The sequence below is a fragment of the Sceloporus undulatus genome, chromosome 4 (assembly GCF_019175285.1).
Source record: "Sceloporus undulatus isolate JIND9_A2432 ecotype Alabama chromosome 4, SceUnd_v1.1, whole genome shotgun sequence".
NCBI classification, from domain to species: Eukaryota; Metazoa; Chordata; class Lepidosauria; order Squamata; family Phrynosomatidae; genus Sceloporus; species Sceloporus undulatus.
The window spans coordinates 232946772-232964812 of record NC_056525.1 but is presented as its reverse complement, the minus strand read 5'-3'; the positions used below and the strand labels follow the sequence as shown (position 1 = coordinate 232964812).

At 38.2% G+C, this 18041-nt stretch overlaps 2 protein-coding genes across 3 annotated transcripts in view; both read right to left on the bottom strand.

The window, feature by feature from the left end:
- Positions 1-18041, bottom strand: part of DEPTOR (DEP domain containing MTOR interacting protein) — a 741617-nt gene that overhangs the window by 571600 nt on the left and 151976 nt on the right. The gene's annotated exons all lie outside the window — the stretch shown is intronic.
- The window catches only part of COL14A1 (collagen type XIV alpha 1 chain), a 180076-nt gene that overhangs the window by 123925 nt on the left and 38110 nt on the right, over positions 1-18041 (bottom strand). Inside the window, 2 exon segments of the mRNA XM_042461761.1 lie at positions 9233-9352; positions 14085-14228. Coding sequence (XP_042317695.1) covers positions 9233-9352; positions 14085-14228 — 264 coding nt within the window.

Here is an 18041-nt window from a genome sequence, read left to right as displayed (position 1 = left end):
TATACAAGGCGCCAAACTTATTTGAGGAGCATTTTGGATAGCTCCTTTAAAGTTTAGATTAAAACCTGAGGCATATTTATGAACCTCAAGATCATCAGCTGTCACTTTAGTTATGACAACTGGCTTCATCCCCAGAAGAATACATTTTTCATGGAGCATTCTATAAGGACTTTAAATGAATTGGTTCCCCCTGGCCCTACAGGAGAGACTTCCTAACCCTTTAATTTGAATGATGGTATTAAATAGGGGGGCAAAGTATTTTCATATTGCTCACCATCCACCTCACCTCTGAAGGCCAAGGAACCTGAAAAAGAGCTTCTGTGGGTGACCTAGATGATCCTATGCTGGAACCTTTCCTTCTAGTTTCTATGTAGAGAGGAGGTTTTTTGTTTAGTATTATTGGAGGAGTATTGTAGCACACAAACCCCAGATGAGTAAGGTGTAAGTTTTGTACAAACAAACTGACATACACACCTGCCACAAGAGAGAGAAATGGGCTCAACATACACAAAATATTTGGTTGCTCAGCTCTAATTGTACTCAGGTAGGAGTAAAATTGTTTAAATCTAAGTACTTTGACTCAATTGAATTATACACTGACGCCTTAAATTCCAGATCTTTGCACATTTTTCATTCAGGCTGACTCTGGAGTCCACTTAAAATCTTATCTCAAAAAGATCTGTTTCTGAAGCAAACCTTGTTGTATTGTGCATATAATAAAGATTATAGCAAAGAAATAATTTGGTTATGTAAAATCCATTTGGTTATGTAAAATTAATCAACATCAGAAAGAATTACAACTGTCTTCCTCAAAATACTTTAATACTACCATAATAAAGCAAATCATTATTCAGTTCCACAGAATTTATATTAACTCCCAAGGGTTAGTGGCTTAATTCTGTATTACATTGTGCTTCCACAGAAAACTGGAGTGTATATAATTCTTCACGGTTGTGATCAGTGTGTTCAAATCTTCTATTCATAGAACATCTGCTGCTTCTGTATGCTCACTAAGCTTACATTGTTTGTTTTTCTCCTAACATTTCATTTGGACTTATCATGTGTTGAATGTTCCTAAAATAAAATAACAATAGTGAGATATTAAAAAATCTAAATTTTTATGCAGTACTTGTGCCAATAAAAAGTTAAATGCAAAAAAGAACAAAAATTGGAGAGCACCCAATAAAATCCATGAGAGAAAAAAGTGAGATACATATAAGAAGTTACAGTATTAACACATTTCAGATAATAAAGACTATCATCTTCCTGAATCTAGCATGTTGAGATATGTGCCCCTTTTCACCTGTATCTAATAATAATAATAATAATAATAATAATAATGTTTTATTTCTTAACCGCTTTTCCAAATGATCAAAGTGGTGTACAACACGAATTGCAATAACAAGAAAACATGGGAATAAAAATTGCAATACAAATAAAACTTCAATAAAACATTACAAAATACCGATAAAACCATCACAGTATACACAATATAACAAATCCAACTAGCAAGTGTGGACAATAATACATTCATATGGGGGGGGTGGTAGTCAGGTGTTGTTAGAGACATCAGGGAAAGCTTGCTCAAACAGAAAGGTCTTAAGTCTCTTTTTAAAGAGGTCTAGGGAGGGAGTGGAGCGGAGCTCCTCGGGAAGAACGTTCTAGTTCCTAGGGGCAGAGGTAGAGAAAGCCCTTTGCAAGGTAGATACATATCTCGCCTTTGGAACTTTCAACAATTTCTTCCCAGCTGATCTGAGTGTGCGGGGCAGATTATATAGAGAGAGGCAGTCCTCCAAGTACCCTGGGCACAAGCCATTTAGGGCTTTATAGGTTATAACCAACTCCTTGTATTGTGCCCGGAAGCGAACCGACAGCCAGTGAAGATCGTACAGGATTGGTGTTATATGGTCGGCCTGGAATTACATGATAGCATGTAATTAAATCACAGCGTTCTGAGGACCTGGTTTCTTTAAACATTTTAAAGGTGCATTTTTCACATTCTGCCACATGTCAATATCTGCCATGCGAGATTTTGTGTGTTTGTGGTGTATGTGTTTTCAAGTCACTTGTCAACTTATGGTGCCACATGGTTTTGTCAGTTCCTTCCTCTGAGATATAGCCTACAGCACCTGGTATTTTTTGGCAGTTTACCATTGCAGTACTAACCAGGGCTGACCTAGCTTAGCTTCCAAGATTAGATGGGATCTAGTGTCTTTAGGGTGTTTAGGCCCAATATGCAATTAAAGCCTTAACAATTTGGCAGAATCTGCCAGATTTTGTGTAGTCTTCATCTTCATACCACTATGGGATAGGAAAGCAGGACTTTGTGGAGAGGCAACATATAGATAAAATACTACTTGTGTAAACTATTGGTGGTAAGTATAAGGAAACATGGTGCTTTTTATAATCCAGGATATGAACCATCCACCATCAAAGCAGTCTACAGGGTGAACCTAATTGATTTGTGTTTTGTGCTTTCAACTTTGATAATAAATCAACCTCAGCTACAAGAAATCATTGCTGCTCCTATTACAGACCATTGCTTTGCTGACCACATTCCAAGTAAATTGTGTGATATGTCTTTCTTTTTGGCAATAATTAAAAGCAAAAGTCTTCATGGAACAAAAGCCACATTTGCTTTTTGCAGCTGGTGCTACTTGTGTGCTATTGTTTCTGTTTAATGTTTCTCCTTCCTGGTTTTCTTTTAAATGGTTTTCTAAGTGAATATTTAACTAAAACCTTGGTCTATACGTTTACCAAGCATGCGAACACAAACACAGTTAGTAAAGAGATTTTATAATTCATTTTCTTTTAAAATCTGGAATTGAGTAAAACAGTTGCAGTCTGCACAACTTTACATAATTTGTGCAAATACATAGATTCCTGTGAAGGAAAAACAATGTAGTTTTCCTGCATGTACTTTCTTTGGGGGTGGGGGGAGGACCTCCAATATTTTCCTGCAGGAATCAGTTATATTGGGGCAAAATAAACATTTTCTTCCTCAAAACACATTTTCTGTGCAGGCAAGTTACACATGTTTTTGCCCAAAGGAATTTTCTCCCGCAAACTCCCAAACCTTGAAAATGGCACAGGAACACCCATATTCTAAGCGAAGGGGGGGGGGGTTGCTGAAAGTATGTGTTATAGCATGTGAGAATGACATAGGTGAAGATTTGCATCTGTGTTGAAAAGTGAGACATTGGAGCTTTACTTGGGACCCAAAGCTTAATATGGAACCCAGTACTTCTTAAAGGTCCATGGCTGGCATTCTATATTGCAGTTTACAGATTTGTAACTTATACCTAGGGATCTGCAACAGCTCTGTATTCTGTAAAATATGTTGCCTTACTGTAAGACTATGTAAATAGGTCCCCAAGCTCTCCTTCAAAGCCAGTAGCCAGATCAGATGAAGGAGGTCTGTTACCTCTGCCAATCAAGGTGCAAGGAGGATGTTTCCAACCTCCATCCTACCAGTGAGCAAGGCTGTGACAATCAGAACCAGGACCCCCATCATAATTCCTTATTGTAGCTTCCCTCGTTGGAGGGAGGGGGCTGGAAACATGTTCTTCTTTGCACACGCACCCCCATCATCTGAACAGATCTCCTTCACTCAATATGGCTGTTGGCTGTTAAGGTGGGTCTCTGGGGTTCGGTCAAGAGGCACATCCATAACCAAGTAGCTGATGTAGAATATTTGTGTATTATTATCTCCCACCATGTTTTATTATCACTTACAAAGGGGATAATCCTAGGGTCTGTTTTTAACTCATTGTTCCTTATTCTATAGATTCTTATCAATATATCTGAGGAAGTAGGCCAAATCTACAAAAGCTTATGCTACAACATCTTTCACTCAATCTCAAAAGTGCTACAAGATCTCTTTGCATACTGATATTCCAGACTAACAGGGCTATGTCTCTGAATATATTCTTATATTATGAAACTGGCTGATGGGTGTGTTTGTGATATAAACTTGCTCTAGCCATAGAAATGGCTAGTTATAAGACTGAACTTAGGCTGTACTCTTTCCCTGCAGTTTAAATACCTAGAGGGCAGGCAGGTGTGTGTGTGAAAACTATGGCAAACATGTCAGCTGGCATAGTTTCACAATTTATCACATAACTGCTATTCCAAAAAAAGATATTGTAATTTCATCTGTTTAAAATTATTAATCTGTCTAAAAAGACAGAGAGATATTAAATAATGCATTAACCCATTTCACTCATGTTGGTTACTATCCTTTAAAGGTAGTCTACATTTTGTCTCTGTCCATACACTCCGTCTGACAGCTTAAATAGTTATTGGCACTTCATGACATGCTAACAACAAATTAATTAAGCCTGACAACATTCCTGTGAGACAAGTATTATCATGCATTTTAAAACACAAGACTGACTGAATGTACTGACTCCAGCCTTCCAAAGCAAGCTGACAATTTGAATTAGACATTTGGTCTACATGGACAATGGCTAGAAATATATTTTACTATATTATTTTCTCCTTATTTAAGAACTTGGAGCAGTGGAGACAGCTCTATACAACAGAAAAAACACAACAGACATTCTAATCAGCAAAAGATATAGTTGAATAACAGAAGCCTAGTTAAAAACTGTGCATAATCATGTCTACTTTTTCTAGGATACAGCAATGGGAAATTGCAGAGCATATGTATGCAGCATATACACGCTAGCTATATATACAACAAGATACACAAAACAATACATTGCTAGTATCAACAGCTTCTGATCTAGAGCATCTACCTTCAGATGCAGAGGCACATGCATTGTATAAAATCATCATGATACAAGGTGAGTCTCCCTATTCCAAAATGAACCAGAAGTGGTTTGGATTTTGGGGGGTGGATTTTGGTATATTTGCATATACATAATGAGATATTTTGGAGATTGGACCCGTCTAAACATTAAATTCATTTATGTTTTTATATACCTTATTATACACAAAGCCTGAATGTAATTTTACATACAATACTTTTAACAATTTTGTAAATGAAACCAAGGGCCTATACAGACAAGCGGCTCCCTGCCACCTGTTTTTGCTGCAGAAGAAGGCTGTGGCAATCACATGGTGTGGCCTCTGGCGGGAGCAAAAAAAACCCTCTGCGCTGGGGTTTTGTTTTTTGGGGTGGGGGGGTTGTGTCCCAGCAGGGGCGCCATAGGTGTGCTCGCATGCCCTAATGATGTCCCTTGTGTGTAGTGTTGTTTGGGCGCTGCGCCATGTGGACATCATCATGGCACACACCATGTGGATGGGCATGCACCATAATGGTGACCAGGTAGCGGAACTAGGGCTTGGAGCTTGTGAACGCTCAGTACATATGCAGGACAGCACACGGTCTATATTGCCCCAAAGTTTCTGTATACTGAACCATCAGAAAGCAAATGTGTGACTATCTCAGCCACTCATGTGGACAATTTTCAATTTTGGAATATTTCAGATTTCAGACTTCCAGATAAGGGAGACTCAACTGTATTGGCTTACTTTTAGCTCATTTCCTAAACAGTTTAGTTTGCAATTTCCCAGTCCCTTTAAATAGCTGCCACAACCGGAATTGTGGGTAGGTCAATGTATTTTCATTGACTTAACAACTGCAGTTTAAAGATTTCTTTCCTTTTTTATATGATCACTATGGCACAGTTAGCTCTAGCACAAAAATGGAAATCTGAGCACGTTCCTGATAAAGATGAATGGTTATTAAAATTATTCGATGCTATGGAAATGGATAAACTAACTCAAATATTAAAGGGAAAACAAACAAATGAGGTAAAAAAGGATTGGCAATTAGTTTATAATTATTTAAGTAAAACATGGAAAAGTTTAAAAGAGAAAGAGAGAGAGGTTTCCTTTTTGATTTCAGAGAAAGAGTGCAGTAAAGATACTGAACAACATAGAAAAAAGAAACTTCCAAACAAGGATGGAGGGAAATAAGAGAAATAATGGTATATAAGAAAAGATATACAAATATCGTTAACAATATATAACAAATATGTCTAACTTAGCATGTAAATACAACTATAAGACAGGTAATTGCAAAAGTTGATTAAATTGTAAAAGAAATATTTAGAAATGCCATAACTAAATAACCAACCACCATATTGATTGTAAACTATATAGCAAATATACCTCCTTAAAGTGATGGCATAGGTACGCAAGATTGTATAGACTCTAGATCACTAGGATATGAAATAATGAAAACAGAATATTATTAACACCAACTTAACACGATATTTCACCTAAAAATATATATATGGGTGAGCTTTCAAAAACTGAATTGAAAATATAGCAACCCAAATGGATGTGATTTCCAGTAGGCAATAGTGACAGAAAGTTAACAATAGAGGGAAAGACAAATTGGCTGATGATGGAAAGGAAGTAAGGTATGAATGCAGAGAGTATAAGAAAGTGATTGAAGGTTAGAGTAAGTGAACTGGGAGGAGTAAGTGAGGTGAAGAGTAAATGTGTTTGAGGGCGAATGCGAAGATTTGGAAGAGGAGAGAGAGAAGAGAGGATGAAGAGAGAAAAAAGAAAGAAGAAAGAAGAAAAGAAGAAGATAGGGAAGAGTGGTATCATTGAGGAAGTAAATAGAGAAGGGAACAAGGGAAGGTACTGAGTTGATGAAATAGAAAGAGGAAGTAGATGATGATGATCATCAGACTATCTAGGTTAATTAGTATTTCAGTTTATAAGAATGTAGATAAAAAGTGTAGGTCTGGAATATACGCTTGTGTAATACATGAGATAATGTACGATGTGGTAAATTTTCTTGGTATTATCCGCTATGTTTTTTTCTTTCCCTTTTATGAATGTGTAGTGGTTTTTAAAAATAATAATAATAATAAAATAAAATAAAAACGATTTCTTTCCTAGTTTGTTTCAGCCAGTTCAAAGCCCACCAGTATACATGTGTATAAATAAATTTGACACTTATTTATTTATGCCACAATGTTACAATGTACCCCTCCTTTCACTAGGTTAAGTGAATCTTGCTGACTCTTTTGATACACGTTCATTTAGATTGGAAGGATTTGTTTAAAGGTCTTCCTGGTTTGCTTGAGTTTTAACCATCCCTGACAGAATCACATTTGGAAGATGTTTCCAATGTCATTAGATCAACTCTCATTTTTGAGTGGCACTGCCCACACAGGGACCGTATGGATGACATGTGGGCATCTGAGCACCCACACATCTCTGAGGTCTCTGAGGGGGCAATGCAGGAAGCAGCATCATAAGGGCTGCAATGTAGCCCTTATGACACTTCAAAAAAGAAGCCACTCCAGGCAGCTTCTTTTTTACTGCACAGCTGCGCCGTGCGGTTTGGGTGCTGTGGTGCAGCTGCACAGTACAAAGATCCAGTGTTTCCCTGCTGGTCTGTATCGCGCCTATAACAGCAAGTCTGCATGGGAACTGCCCAGCCATCCTCCACCCTTTGAGGTGGTCTGCTATATAGTCAAATAGTTGATATTCTCTGAAGTTTACTGTGTTAAATCAAAATGACTGCTCACTTGAATCCTCTCATGCAGAACACAGGTAGGGAACTGTGACAGGTTAAGGGGTTGCTTTACTCCTTCAGAGACCTTGGAGAACTGCTCCTGCTCAACAAAAATGCCCCCAAATGCTTCTAGGGGGTATAAGGGAATTTTCACCATGTTTGGGGTTTCAAAAAAGCATTCTCTTGGGCCTAAATTGCTCCGAGGCAGCCAAATGTGGTGGAAATGTGCCCTCTAGTAGACATTTTGGAGCATTAAGAAAATTTAAGGAAACATTCAAGGAGGTGGAGGGGGGGCTCCAAACATGGTTGAAATGTCTTCCACATCCCTTAGAGTGCATTTAGTTGTGATCTAGAGCCAAAACATATATATGTCTATCCCCTGGTGTGATTCCAGGAGCCATAAAAATAGGCCTTGGGGACCACATGCAGCCTATGAGCTTATTTTGTCCATCCCTGCTCTAGAGCAACAGAAAACACATCTATGTGGCTGTCTTTCAGATATCTCAAGATGGTTTTAACCTTTAATCATCTTGGAACTTAACACAGTAATTCAATTGCTCTACAAATGTGAAGAGTAGACACCCTGTTAACTGGCAATAAAACCTCTACAAATGCACCTGAGTATTTTCACAATTGCCCTTTCCTTTCCATACAGAAACAGGATTCTTCTTCATAACAGTGTCTGGGCAAGCCTTTTTGTCTCTGTAACTGAAATCATTTCACACTGATTTTAATCAAGTAAAAACATCAATTTCACCAAGGTTTTCTCCAAAAATGTTTTTCATGTCTTAAAATAATTGGAAGCTGTACAACTTTTAAGTAGAAATAATACCCCAAAGCCCCTGCAGCTCTCCATCAAGTTAAATCTTGTTCTGTTGAAAGCACCAGAGCAACACTGTTGGAGAACAGCAACAAGAGAATCAGAAGCAAGAGTACCTGAAGAGCTGGGCGAGGAGGATTTACGTGTGCAATTCAGTTTCTAAGGGTGGCACATATATTCTTTTAAAAATAATAAATAAAGATGATTTTCTGCCCGTTCAGTATGCTCAAAAGCTGAATAATTTTACTGGCAATTTAAGAAAAGTAGAACGGTTTTTAGAAATCTAAAATGCAGAAGAAAACCTCTGAGCATCCCAGCATACAATCCTGAGAAGATGGGAGATTCCAAAGTCTTAAGGCTCATAATAGTAGTAGAAATAAGGCTCATTCGTTCTTCACACTGTAAATTACTTCTAGCAGGAGTCTAACTGATTTTGAATATTATTTCATTAAAAAAAAGAAATGGTTTAAGCACAAAGCGTGTTTGATATTACATAGATTCTTCTTCTGGCAAACAAGTGTATCAACTGCCTTGACAATCTGAAAATGACATCATTCTCACAATAAACACACTTGCTTGAGCAAAGAAGACTATGAGGCAATGGAGCATATATTTACCCAAATGCATATACCTGCAGGCTTCAGCGGAACAAGCAATTCAACATCCTAACCTAACCATATTTATCAAACTATTTTTATGAACACTCTACTGAATCCTGGTTCAATCGTTGGAGTCTACAATATGAGCACTTAAAATCCCTTTTCACAGCTATCTCCTTTTACACAGTTGCTTTAATGAAATATACAAAGGGAAGAGCCATGTGATGCATGGACCAAAGTGAGATGCAATGTGGATCTAAACATAGCTGTTACTGTGGACAATTTCACCCTCCAATAAATTCTGACCTTCTACTTTTGGAAATGGTGTACTTTCAGCATCCTCTGTTGCAACAGTAGGTTTCCATTTACCTACATCCTTGACCTTGGGTTTGCCTGATGTTTCCTTCTTTTTCTCAATATCTTTAACTGCAAAGGTAGGGGGGAAAGTCTTTAAAAGTAAGAAAACATAAGCACACTAAGATCTAAATGTCTAAATAATAACAATCATAATCATCATCATCATCATCATCATCATCATCATCATCAACATCATCATCTAGAAAGATAAAACAACAATGGTCCCAGGGGTTAGAAGCATTCTGTGAATAATTCCTATCAAACTGCTCAAACATTTGGATAAAATTACCTTAGACAGGATCACTCTAGCACAACTATACCATATTATCTGATGATACTTCACTAATTCCTAGATTCTTGGACAGAATCTGAATCATTTATGGTCTGAAATTTCAGTTAGTAACATCTAGTAGAAAAATGAAACTGAGAATAACACTGTCACTTTTTTTATGCACTGCTTCATAAAATTATTTGCTCTGTATTTCAGCCATGCTACCATGTAGATTTCTATTGTTTACCTAATTTTTTAGTTTTGTTTATTTATTTATATTACATTTATATTACATAGGGCCCAGAGAAACAGAATGCAACAGCAAGAGAATAAAATAAAAAGTAGAAACAACAAAATAAACAGGTCACAGGGAGGGGGGGAATGGTGCGATCCCGGCGCTGCATCTAGATGATGCAGCACCAAAATGGTGTCACAAAGATGCGCCTCTGCAGCTATGATACTTTTTAGAGGTCACAGAAAGAAGCTGCATTTTGCAGCTCTTAGGCCGGACCAGGGCTGTGGCCTGCAGTGGCCGCGGCCCTGATCCAGCCAGTAGAGGGTGGCTGCATGCCACCCCTTAGGAGCTGTTTGTACAGCCCCAAAGTTTGGCTACATGTCCTGAAAAACACCAAAATCAAGACCCAGCCCATGCAAATGAAAACTACCCACAGTCAGGGGGTTTTCCCAGCAGACAGTGGATCATTGATTAAATAGGCACCCTGAGGCCTTTCCATTCAACTAACCAACACAGAGATTAACATTTTAAATCACTTCTTCTCAACTAAGAGTCATACAGTATATATATACCCCACTCACTTTCATGCCAGCATTCTCTGAAGATGTCAGCCACAGCTGCTGGCAAAACATCAGGAATGAACTCTTCCAGAACAAGACCACATAGCCCAAAAAAACCCACAAAAACTATGGATGTGGAAGGTTAGCCACGAACTTCACTATTCAAGTTGTCACTGCAACTTGCAAACACTCTCCAAAGGGTCCATATTTTTACTTCCTCCTTTACTCCCAGTCATTGTAGTGCCAGAACTCACCCTCTACTATACCTTCTGGTATTAACAAGTAAATTAGATCAAATGTTTTCTTTCCTATCTCCCTAAGTAAGAAGAAATAATCTCCTCATTTAACATTGATTTGAGAATAGCCACTTTAGCTAAGATTTCTGTCTTAATTTCCAAACAGGAAAATGTGTTCTCTCTGTGCATGTTTGCATGAGAAGCTGTCAGTAACTGTGATTGATACTTAACAGTCACTAATGCTTAATGACATCACCAGGGGCTGTCTCTAGGTCTCAGGTTTTGGGCAGGAAACCCCAGGGCATGGGACAATCCTGAACTGGCAACTCTAACTAGACTAGATAACACTGCAATGCCAATGAACGCCCTGCAAATGTTTGTCCATCATCCAAATCATAATGAAAAAAAATGAATCTTTACATTTCTGGAGACTTATTTTAGTGGTTCCCTTATCTGTTCTTCATTAGACTAAACTTAGTTGGGCTCTTCAGTCTCTCTTCTTCTATCTCGAGTTCTGAACTGTTTATCATTGTGATGTCAATTTCTGCTGAATCCTCCCCCGTTTGTTCAATCTTTCTAAATTGTGGGAAACTAAATGCAGAATTCCACATAACAGTATGGTAAGTGGAGTAATTATAAAAGATATCTGTATAAAATAAGGCTTGGAAATATTACATTTTGGACTATGACTCCCAAAATCCACAGTACAGTAACCAGTCCCAAAAATAAGTTTTCGAAGCTCTGAAAGTGAGTATTCAGTAGTGGTGGGGCCTGCATCATATTAAAAATGAATGCTCTGTTTTTGATCCAAGTCACTGATTAGTCAAATATTCTCCTCTTTGCATTTGGATCCTATCCTACCTGAGGGCTTTTTCACTAATGCTGTAGCAATAAAACTTTGTTTAATTTTCTAAGAAAGTCATCAAACAGTCAAAATCAGTCCAGGAAAACTGCTACACATATTGCCAATAACTGTCCCCAGTTGCACAGAGTTTATACTCACAAATATACACTTAAACATTATACATGTACACCTAACAAAGCCAATTAAAAATATCTTTTTTTAAAAAAATGAAGTTTTATTTAAATTGGATTTTTTTTATTTAAATAGAACTATTTAGAAAAATAACATTTCAAACTTTAAAAAAAATAGAAAAATAGAAAAAAAATACTAGGTTAAAGATACAACCATGAATCCTAATTATACATGTGCTACTTAACATTTTATGAGGATGCAAATAGCTATTTGAGATACTCAGATTGAGTGAATCTGAATATAAATGCAAGGGATTCCCCTCCCTTTTTCATGGACTGATGTCTTTCCCTGAAAACAAATCAGAATGTTGTCTAGTGTGCACCTACCTCCTAGTGAAACTTGTATCTCCAAATATGTATTAAAATTATAATAAATAATATTCCAGTTATACTAGATATGATGATTAAATGGGATCCTACTAGTGATACTAGTAATTAAACTTAAGTCCTTCAGAGTAGCACAATTCAAATCAACTTGATTTTAAATCTTACTAACCTTGACACCTAAAAATATTACTTATAGTTAATTACCACTATAAGTATATTCTTAAGTATACTTAAGTCATATTTAAGACACAAAAGAACGATTTTGGAACCCTGATATTTCATTCAGACAAGCCATGATGCTGTCATGAAGATCTAAGCCTCACTGCAGCCAATAAAAACACAGCAAAGCTAAATAAAATATATTTATAATATACTCTAATCCTTGCATTTTAAATCACACTGTCAACCTTGTTTTTCCGGTGGAATTAAGCAACTCTCAAAACAGTCACAGCTAATAATTCAGTGCCTAGAGCAATGATTCAACAGTTTGTTCTTTAAATTTAAAGTAGCCTGTGGTTTTGAGGGTTGCTTAATCAGGGTGTTATAGTAAATAGAGACAGTTGCAGTAAGGAAAAACTGTAAGAGAGCTTGGCACAGATCCTTCAATAGTAATCATGCCATTCTATATAGGTCTTTCTTTGAGGACAAAACAGGGGTATTTTTGCAGGGAAAACACACTAATTATACCAATGGAAAGAGAAATATATTCTCAGTCTAGGCTGAATGAAATACTAATGGCATACCCTCCAACCTTTCACAGATAAAAACTAGGACGCATGAGGCCAAGTAACATCAGAGTGTGATCAAGATGGCCAACGTTTTGAATTAGGAAAGACACTCAAGTTAGGAGAGGTTGCAGCAGTTGGCTTTTACCTGAGTCTGTTGGAAAGGGCAAGAATTCTCCCCTTCTCTCCTCTCCCTCTACTTTATAGACTACTTTTGCTCTTTCATCTCAGTTTGCAGCAATGGAAGCAAGCAGAAAACAAAGGCTGCATCTGCACTGGAGAAATAATCCAGGTTGACACCCCTTTAACTGGCATGGCTCAATAATATGAAATTCTGGGAATTGTAGGAGGTTTTTATTTTTAGACATTTAGCCTTCTCTGTCAGAGAGCTCTGCTGCCACAATTCTATAGTTAGTTTGAGCCACTGCAGTGACAAAATGGTGTCAAACTGGATTATTTCTGCAGTGTGGGTGCAGCCAAAGAGGAAAAGTGTAAAGAGGAGGGAAAAAACTGGGACATTTCAAAACCAGCTGAAAAAATGAGACAAGAGAGAATTAATCAGGACTGCTCCTGCCCTGATAAAATTGGGAACCCTCATATTACAAAATAGGTGCCACTGCTAGTGAAAGGTGTCTCATGTGTTGTCAACCCTGCCTCCAGTTCAAGCTCTGGAATCATTGACAGATCCTCCAGAACTGCCTCCTTGTATCATACTGGACTTGAGGACAATGTGTACCCCCTACAGTTAAACTTGTTTTTCTTATGGCAATGTAATTTCTTCAGAAAATGGTTTGATAGGCAAAATTTATTTTCCAAAGATCAATCGCCAAATAAAACACACCAAATGCAAAATACAGAGGTGAGGACAAGCATTGGTTATAAGCAGTGGTTCCCAAATTCTGGTCCTCCAGATGTTTTGAACTGGGCCCTTGTCTCAAGGGAAGAGGAAGAATCTGAGTATAAATGTGCTGCCTTAAAAAATCTATGTTTATATATTTTTCTATACTTAAGTGTCTTTCATTTGAATGGTACACTCTATGCAACTGTGATTGATGCTTCATATCTCCTGGTTAATTACATTAGCAAGGCCATCTCTTATGACGTCACAAAGGGTCTTCCCTGCATATTCGTGTTTTTTTTTCTCTGAAATCCCAGAGTATGGGATAAGTCTTGCTCTAGTATTCTTAACTAACAGATCATTTTCCTCAATTTAAGAGCATCTTCTGTATCCCAATCCTGTACTTCATGTGGCTGGAATTTTATTCTCCATCCATTTGGAATGCTTGATTCCAAGACCTTTTGTATGACAACAAGCAAAAACAGACATCCCTTCCGTGAACACATTACAAATATTCATCTATCTTTATAAAGCAAAGTTCTATCAGATGTGAAGATATCAGGAGACAGCTTACTTCGGAACTGGCCTTGAGCTGCCTTGCTTTCCTGATCTTTAGCAAATGCAACTATTTGAACTGTATAGCTCTGATCAGGGATAAGACCTTGGATAATTGCTTTGTTTGCATTGTTTTGAAGAGTGAGCTCATTGGTTTTTCCACCTGCAAAAAAGAAAGAAAATAGGATTGTGGTTTTAAACATTTTCTGAAGTAGCTTGTATGTTTTTGCAATATTATATTTTTAAGAGTCACATAAATCCACAGTTTAACCATACAAACAATTGACACAGCATTAGATCAAGTGAAACCATTGGGCCATCTAGAACTGTTTGTGTACTTCAAGCAAACAGAGAGCCCTTGCTTTGCCTTCTTCCCCCTGCCACCCCTAAATTAAAATCCTAAGGCACTTAAAATCTTTCAGACTAGTTTGCATGGGAGGACAAATATTTGAGTGTCTATGAGTAATTTTTGGAAAAAACTGAAATGATACATCTTTGGATCATGTATATACAAGCCTTCTCATTGAGGAATTACCTCTCATAAATTACTTACACCCATAAGCAGCTACCCTTCAGGCATCTGAACATTTTGGGATTCCTGTCTGTATAGCTGTTAGAAAAGCACTATGGTTGAATCATAATGCTGCCATGATAGAATGCAAGAGCATAAAGAAGCTGGAAACTATTGCCTGGAGAAAAGTTAGCATGTCAGGAACAAATGTTACAGCATAACATGGAATAGTTTTTGTTTTTTTTTCATCAGAAGAAAAGTACTCAAACATGACCTCTTCACTTGTATTCTGTAGTTTTATGGTCCCTGCTAGACTATACTATGTATCAGCCGCCCTGATCATTTTTTATGGAAGGGCGGGGTATAAATAAACATTATTATTATTATTATTATTATTATTATTATTATTATTATTATTATTATTATGTATGTTTTAGAGCCATTTAACAAAATAAAATCATATTCCATCCGTAATATCAGCAGACAGAATTCTAATGAGCAAGGTCTGTTTATATAAGAATGGTTTTTGGGCCTTCTGCTCATAGCATATAATATAATTATATGAAAATTAGTACTGTTTCAAAACAAAATGCACAAACTATATTAAAACACTTTCTTCTATGGAAACAGAACATCCTCCTTTTTACCCATTTGACTGTAGTATTGACAGCAGTGTAAAATGGGCCAATGGCCCAACATGCGTTAATCAATGAACAAGGCAGATTCATGAATCAATTGTTGCTTTATGGTGGAATAGAAACACTTATTCATATGGGAAAGGTGCCTCATACAGGAGGTAAACAATGAGAAAAATTAGTCAGCCCTCTGTATCCACAGATTCTGTAACCATGTATTCAAGAATCCACAGCTTGAAAATATTCCATAAAAAGTATAAATTGCAAACAGCAAACCTTTATTTTGCTGTTTGATATAAGGGACACCATTTTACTACACCACTGTATTTAATGGGATAAACATCCACTGATTTTAGTATCCATGGGGGTTCCTGGAACCAAATCCCAGTGGATTACAAGGGTTCACTGTATGCTTTGGGTTCATTTGGCTTTTTAAAAAGTGTGGGGTGTCTGATGGGAAGATTGTGCAGTTAGAAGTGACCAGTGGGGTCCCACAGGGTGCTGTCCTGAGCCCAGTGCTGTTCAACATCTTTATCAATGACCTGGATGACAGAATTGGGGGTATACTAATCAAATTTGCAGATGAAACCAAATTAGGAGGAGTAGCTAATACCCCTGAGGACAGGATCAAACTTCAGAATGACCTGAATAGATTAGAAAGCTGGGCCAAAGCTAACAAAATGAATTTCAACATGGAGAAATGTAAGGTACTGCACTTAGGACAGAAAAATGAAAAGAACAGATATAGGATGGGTGACACCTGGCTGAACGAGACTACGATGTTTATCACACTACAGTATACTCTTATAGTGCTACTATTCCACTTTGACTGCTCTAGCTGCCTCCTGTTGCATTCTGGTATTGGCAGTTTTAAGGAGGGGTATTTAGAATTCTCAGGCAGAGAAGTTCTCTTTACGTGTGAAAGAGATCTAGGAGTCCAAGTAGACCACAAATTGAGTCAACATTGCGATGCGGCAGCTAACAAGGCCAATGCGATTTTAGGCTGCATCAATAAAAGTATAGTGTCTAGATCAAGGGAAATAATAGTCCCACTCTATTCTGCTCTGGTAAGGCCCCACCTGGAATATTGTGTCTAGTTCTGGGCACCACAATTCAAAACAGACATTGAGAAACTGAAGCATATCCAAAGGAGGGCAACTAAAATGGTGAAGGATCTGGAAACCATGTCCTATGAGGAACGACTTAGGGAGCTGGGGATGTTTAGCCTGGAGAAGAGAAGGTTGAGGAGTGATATGATAGCCCTGTTTGAATACTTGAAGGGATGTCATATTGAGGAGGAAGCTAGCTTGCTTTCTGCTGCTCCAGAGACTAGGACCCAGAACAATGGATGCAAGCTCCAGGAAAAGAGATTCCACCTCAACATTAGGAGGAACTTCCTGACAGTAAGGGCTGTTCGACAGTGGAACACACTCCCTCGGAGTGTAGTGGAGTCTCCTTCCTTAGAGGTCTTTAAACAGGGGCTGGATGGCCATCTGTTAGGTATGCTTTGACTGAGAGTTCCTGCATAGCAGAATAGAGTTGGACTGGATGGCCCTTGCGGTCTCTTCCAACTCTATGGTGGGTTACAGACCACCCATTTGGGGTGGCCTGTAACTGGCTCTTTCCCCACCGGATCAGGGCCTCAGCTGCCACAGCGGCAGCCTCTGAGGCCCCGATCCGCCACTTTCCAGGCCGCCTGGAAATGGGTGTCCTTGGGGCTTCAATCCCCAAGGACACCCAGCAATGGCAGGGACCAAGAGAAAGGGGCTGCTTGGCCCCTTTCTCGTTTGCATTGCTGGTGCAGCCATGTAGAGGCTGTGCCAGCGACGCAAATTCTGGAAGGAGCTTCGTTTCGGAGCTCCTTCCAGCACTGCCAAAAGAGCGCCCCAGGCGCTTTCGGCGGCGCGACTACGTCACTTCCACGCCACCTCGTTTGGAAGCGGTGCGGTCGTGACATAGTCATGGCAGCGCCCATCTGTATAGGGCGCCACCATTTTCTACATGCTCCGCACGTATTAGGATTAGGGGCGTCAGGAAGTGATACCCCTTTCTAACCCTAGTACTCACAGAGCGCGTACTTTTTGCCTGTCTGGAACGGGACTTTGATTCTATGATTCTATGAATATTCCTTTATAGAACACACAGACACCCTGACTAGGGACATGTCTACACTGTAGAAATAATGCAGTTGGACACCACTTTAACTGTCATGGCTCCAACCCACATAATCCTGGGATTTGTCGTTTTGTAAGGCACAGAACTCTTTGGCAGAGCAGGCTAAAGACCTTGTCTTTAGACAAATCCCAGGATTCCATAGGATGGAGCTAGAGAACTTAAAGTGGTGTCAAGCTGCATTATATCTACATTGTCCATGTATCCTAGGAGAATTTGTGAATTTATATGAACAGTCCTGATTTACATTATTTCTCTCCAAATATACCTTTGATGCAAGTATAACAAAAGCATCTGCAAGCACAGCCAAAATAATCTCTATATAGCTCACAAAATCCTCATGGGGTAAACTACACATTGCACACAGATGTGCTCAACAAAAATAATTTAAAAACAAAAAGAAAATCACCTGCACAAAGCTACAATGCTAAGTTGTGCAGCAGGAAGAGATGAGTGATTAAGTTGGTGAAAAATCAACTCTCACTGGAATTACAGATATGGTTATCATCTCCTCAGCAAAAAATAAGAGTAGAGTTAGACCTACAAAGTCCTATGGATTCTTCTTATCCTTTCCTCATTTGAGGAAGACTTTGTCTATTATTATTATTATTATTATTATTATTATTATTATTATTATTATTATTATTATTATTATTAT